The 6172-nt window shown below is 38.4% G+C and overlaps 1 protein-coding gene across 3 annotated transcripts in view; it reads right to left on the reverse strand.

The window, feature by feature from the left end:
- The window catches only part of cdk14 (cyclin dependent kinase 14), a 224408-nt gene that overhangs the window by 125902 nt on the left and 92334 nt on the right, over nucleotides 1-6172 (reverse strand). For all 3 annotated transcript variants that reach the window (XM_014010472.1, XM_014010474.1, XM_014010473.1), the window contains one exon: nucleotides 5770-5864. In XM_014010472.1, coding sequence (XP_013865926.1) covers nucleotides 5770-5864 — 95 coding nt within the window. The remainder of the gene's footprint in view (nucleotides 1-5769; nucleotides 5865-6172) is intronic.

The raw sequence follows: 6172 nt of genomic DNA on the forward strand, positions 1-6172 counted from the left end.
TAGTTTTCTGCTGTCAGTCTGACTTGTTCTCTGAATTTGAATTTTTACTAACATTTCTGCAACCATCATTCTCTCAAACTAGCCAGATTTATTTTGGTCTCAAACCTTTCTCACTTTGGTCTCCGTAGTTCAGCTACAGCAGGGGTGTCCAAACATTTTGTCACATGGGCCAAAATCATAAAGTCAGAAGGACTTGAGGGCCAAAACTATTTTTCATTTACCTGCTCAGCAATAAACCAAGCATTGGATGCTGTAAACAAATAACGTAGTCAGATTTATTGCTGGAAATGGATGTGTAAATGAATCTAGATCCAGAACTGTAAAAGTGTTTTACAGGTTTCCCTTATTGAAAGAAATTTTGCAGTTTTCTAGGTTTCAACTGGGGAATAAAAATCCAGTTTAGTCAATTCTGATCAATAAAATCAGGATTTAGGTCGCTCTTTTGTTGAAAAGACAAATTTAATAAATTAATTAAAAGTGAATTGGAGGGCAGCAAAATAAGCTTTTGAGTAGAAGTCACTAGATAGATGTGGAAAATGCGAAGAGCCTGGTTATTTAAAGACACATAATTGGCATTGTTGCCAGTGTTTTTTATTGGAAGATTTTACTTTGTCTGTGATAATTTTGTCTTACTTAAAAATAGAAGGTCTCCATCTACACCTGTGCCGGGGGGACAAATTTGTAAACAAATTAGTATAATTCTTCAGGGGCCACAAAACATCAGCTCAGGGTCCACAAATGGCCCCCGGACCACACTTTGGGCACCCCTGAGCTACAGCTTTACTTGGATCCCTGCTCCCATCTCCTCATTACAGAACTATCTACATTAATTACACCTGACCCTGAAGGACCAGGTCTACAAACAACACCTGACCCTGAAAATCCTGTTCTAAAAATTAAAGTTGACCTCAAAGGACCAGGTCTAAAAACTATACCTGGGCCCAAAGGTCCAGGTGTAGTTTTTATATCTGGGCCTGAAAGTCCAGGTCTAAAAACTACACCTGGCCTCAAAGGACTAAGTCTGAAAACTACACCTGGCCATGAAGGACCAGGTCTAAAAGCTCCATGAATGATAAATAATGAAAAACTGAGTTCTTTTTCCAGATATTGGATCAGAATTGGGGGGTGGTAGTACCTGAGAGTGGCTCACGTCGTGTCATGTAACAGAGACTTCTCCTGATGAGGTCACACTGAGCATTATAATCATTTAAACATTAAACACTTGGTGTTAGACAGGAGAATAATTTATTGTCACCGGTGGATTACTAACACTAACACTAACTGAGATTCAAGCTCCGCCCCCCTCCGACTTCCAGACCGGTCCACTCATGCTTTAGAGAGGAGTTTAGCATTTTCTAGCTTGCAAAAACATTTTATTTACAATTTAATTAAAATATGTCAACAAGGGAAGGCTTGTCCATCCAGCCTTACATGTTGAAGCCAGAGTCTGACCGAGAGTGAGAGAAGAATGAAGACGAGATAATTGTAGTMGGTAAGGCCAGACCTAATTTATCAATTCCGTTGCAGATAATTTGACGTAATAGCTCAAAAAATGTAAGAGAAAATAGAGAAATCTGAGCGGGCTGAAAAATATGACTCAAACAGATTGTAAAAATATCTTTGCGGCACCAGGAGAGACAACAAAATGTATTTAACAGCTAAAAAAGTGGATTTTGCATGATAGTTAGAGGAAAATGTATTCAGTTTATTACTGATTGTTAAAAGCACCATACATACTGCTTTTTTCTTAGGTGAAATAGAATATGTTCTGATAAATTATTTTGCAAAATAATCTATTTTTATGTGATTTAGTGATGTACAATCTGCTTTGAGTGGCTTATGTCACAGTCACTTCAAACAGAGTGTACTCTTTTGATAAGATTAAGTTAATACACGCCTGAAGCGCTTACAACACATAACGTTTTCTCTCATCAGAACTCAAGATTGTTGTCTGAGGGTTTCTGGTCACATGGTAGGAAGAACACCCAATCGATGTGACAGCTTGCCACTAGGAAGTGGCCGGAACCGTCAGAAAGTCTATATGAGCAGCTGGAACTTCCTGCCTCGCCCCAGAGCCACAACTGAATAAATGTCTGAGGCTGTGGCCCGGCCGCAGAGTATGTGTATGGCTTTGGTTCTTACGTTTAACATTCAAGTCTTAATTCTGTACTTGTTCCCTTGTCCTCTCCACAAAWCTGAGTAACTGAACACGATATTATCTTTCAAAACGTCTCCTTTACATCTMATGTTTTGCACTGAATTTTTACAATGCGTTTCACTCTGGTGGAGCTGTGTGGGGGAGGGGTGCCCTGTGGGGCGGGAGCTCGGCTGCAGACTGAGCTCCAGGGAGGAGCTTTGTGCAAATAGGCGGAGCTTTGTACCAGCAAATGTTTAGGCAGCTCCACATGGCTACAGTTGATTCCGGGATCTCTCAAACATGCATGAATGAGTTAAAGCAACACACTTGGTGTGTTTTTGATAAGGGAATGACTATATGTGACCCATCACATCGAAATGAGGATTAAGTCAAATTTGGTCAAATTGACCCAATCATATTTTTAGGTTCCTGGTTTTAAAAGCTACATTTAACACTTAGATCATCCTGATATCATTAGTAGATCAAGATATATTATTTAATTTGTCTTGTTGGTTACAATAATACATAAATATCTTAGTCTAAATCCTAATTTTATGTAATTTTAATGAGAATTTTTTATGTCATTTTAAAAAAGAAACCTCAAATAGTATTTGAATATTGAGATTCCCCAGCTGGAAAGAAACAAAAGCTTTGATAGCTTACAGTGAAAATATCAACATTTTAAGGCGTTTTTCCTCAAAATCGGGGTTTTGTTTGCTATTGCTCAAAATTTATTTAGGATAACATTTCAGACAGTTCATTGAAACGATACATTGATAACACATTTTTTGTTATGTTTTGACAAAATGTCATTTTTGCAAGTGTTTTAATCAAAACCCTATATATGCCTATTTCTCCACATACAACTTTTAAACTTAATCCTCGTTTCGATGTGATGGGTCACATATAAAGTTCAAAAAAGTCCATTTAACATAATATCTAAAGTTAGTCTACCTTATAGAAAAAACTTTCACCAAAGTCATGGCAGAGTGTTCTTGATGAAACCACACATTTTGATGTATTTATTGTTTATTTTAAGCTGAACAAAAGCAGCAAATTGAATAAGTGTGCCTCAGAAATGAGGGCTTTTAAAATAGCTAAAAAAACAAAGCAAAGTCCAGTCAGCTCCAGTGGAAACGTGTGAAACTGGAGAGGATTCTGTGAAGAGATTAACCCATGTTCCTGTAGAAACTCTTCAGCTAATCTTTTCCTCTCAGTGTTCATTTAAACATCACCTGCTGAGTCCTGCTCACACTTTAAACCTTCAGAGCACAGGGGGCTTCCAGCAGCCCTCCCCCTCATTAAAGGCAGTCCAGCAGGAAAGCTGAGTAAGATGGTGGGAGGATTACGCTGCGCTCAGCACATCGAGAACAAAGATTTGACCTGAATTTAAATGTGACCTCAGAAACTCCTGGCAGGAATAAAACAACAGAAAGAGAGATGAAAAATGTCTGAACTGCTCTCAGCTTCAAGTGTTTTTTTTTACACACCGAGTTCTAAAAGTATTTATCCTCTCCTAGGTTGTTGGTTATGGTTTTAATGATTTTCTTTTGGCTGCTCTCTCATGCTGGAAACTTGCATACTCCAAATAACAATAACTTTTATAAGTATTTCATGAGTATTCCTATACACATGAACATTTACCACATAGTACTGTTTATTTGTGAGGTTTTGCAGATTTACATACTTATCCAGTTTCGTGCAAACGGCCACTTTTATTATGAGAACTGAGCACTCTTTGCCACGAGGCCTCTGTTGGTCTAGTTTAGTTTTTATCTGACTGGAGGACCTGCTGTGGTCTGCTGCAGCTCATCTGTTTAACTCAAACATGCTGGGTGCTCAGAGAAAGTTTGTTTTTTTGTAACAAGTGATTTTTGTAAACTTCTGTCACCTTTCTGTCATCTCCAACCAGTCTGTCCATTAACGAGGCTTAATACGCCAGTTTAATAAAAGTAGAATAAAGTATAATAAAAACAATAGTTCCTCTTTTTCAAACCGTCTTTTTAAGCCTCAGAGATGAGACTCTCAGTAGACCTGGGGCCTCATGCATAAAGGATTGCACAGCTTTCACACTGAAAGTTGACGTACGGAAAAATTTAGAAAAGTGCACCGCACCAAAAAATTCAGATGTATAAAAATGTGCGCACACAGGTTCCTGAGCAGCTTTCCTTTATACATCCCAATGAACGCATGTGAGAAACCTCCCCTGACACGCCTCCATTTAAATATGTAAAATAGATGTAAATATGTCCAGCGTGTGAGATTCTGCTCAGATTGTCCTCTCTGTGGGATCAGAAATGATTTTTAGATGRAGGAAAAATATAAATTAAATGGAGAATGAGTGAGAAAACTCTAAATAAGTAGTGGGGTGTCATTGTTTTATGTGGCGCATTTGCACGGGATAACCAAAGCCTGAAATTTTMCTGAAATTTACAGACATCTCCCGAATGTGATGTTCAATATATTGTTGTCTATTTAGTTGAACACGGCGTTGAACAGAAGTTAAAATAAATACATGAAAAAACATCAAGTTATCCACTTTTTCCTCTCTCCTTTCCTCCTGCGTTACATCAGGCGCCGTCTTCTCCACAGACCCCCACCGCCACGAGCGGGTACGAGTGGTAGCTTACGGATTTTTAGCAAAAAATATAGATTTTTGAGGCTCATTAGACAGGTAAACGTCCAAAGGGGTTGACACATATGAACACCTTCCCAGCTGGCGAGGGTGCGCGCGCCTGGCTCGAGAATCTACCCAAATCGCAGCTGCTGCGCTACGGCCACAACTCAACTCAGCATCAGCCAGAAGGCTACATACAGAAAAAATAATTATTCTTACCATACAGTGAGCCACCATTTGCATCCGATTTTGCTCCATCTCTTCAGCCTTTTTTTAATTTTATTATTATTTTTATGCCGCACGTACTGCGTAATAAAATAAAAATCTGACACCGTGTTCAGACGCTCCTTACATCCAGAAAACACAACAAAGTCATATTTCTGTGGATTCAGGTCAGATTCATGACTTTGTGGGTTAAAACTGTCGACTGAAAAACTTTGCGTGGCTGCCGCACATTCTCACAGCATGTGAAAAGTGTGCGTAAATATACGCACATTTTCACGCAACGTTGTTTTTTATATATCACAACGTGGGCGTAGAACCTGGCGCACGTAACTTTTTTATGCGTACGCACTGTTTATACACGAGGCCCCAGGAGTTTCTGAAACACTCAGCAAGTCTGGTACCAAGTACTAGGCCACATTTAAAATCTCTTCATTCAGTTTGAACTTCAACAAGTCTTCTTTAATAACTCTATTTTATATTACAGCTGGTTAGATATTTGTGCGCAATCAAAATAAAATGTGCATGTAATAAATAAAGTGTAAAGTGTAAATGTAGCAGAACAGTAGTTTAAAGTTTATTAAATTTTGATAGGTGTTTCCTTTGTGCAGSTTTGTGCAGTCTGGCTGACATAGAAGTGTGGAGCCTTTAAATTCTCCAAACAAATTTTAACCAAATGTTTTTCAATCAAATCATCCACAGCTCCTTTAACTTTGGAAGTGGGATAAAAATCAAAAACCCACATGTTCCCTCCACCTTCAGAGTTCTTTACTGCACCTGTCAGAAAACTTACCACATATTCAAAGACCAGAGTCAGGGTCTCCTTGGTGTGGATGATGTCATGGAGGAGGACAATGTTAGCATGCTTCAGGCCTTTCAGAAGTGATGCTGCAGAGACAGAAACACAGTTATTGTCCAGCACCACTCAGACAATCCTGGATCTTTTACAGCTTCTTTAAAATATGACCAAATATGGCGTGCACCTGAATAATTTTATTTTAAACTGGCAACAAAATATAAAACACATGAGGCTGCTTCACAAACCATTTTTGTACCTGTTGAGTTGGACAACAGGAACTCTCTAATTGTGTCATAAACACAGGATTTCCTGGGATTTCAGAACCAGCTAATCCTCAAAATAATAACAATAATAAGAATAAGAATAATAATAATAATAATAATAATATATATATATA

This window comes from Austrofundulus limnaeus, unplaced genomic scaffold (assembly GCF_001266775.1).
Source record: "Austrofundulus limnaeus strain Quisiro unplaced genomic scaffold, Austrofundulus_limnaeus-1.0 Scaffold69, whole genome shotgun sequence".
Taxonomy (NCBI): domain Eukaryota; kingdom Metazoa; phylum Chordata; class Actinopteri; order Cyprinodontiformes; family Rivulidae; genus Austrofundulus; species Austrofundulus limnaeus.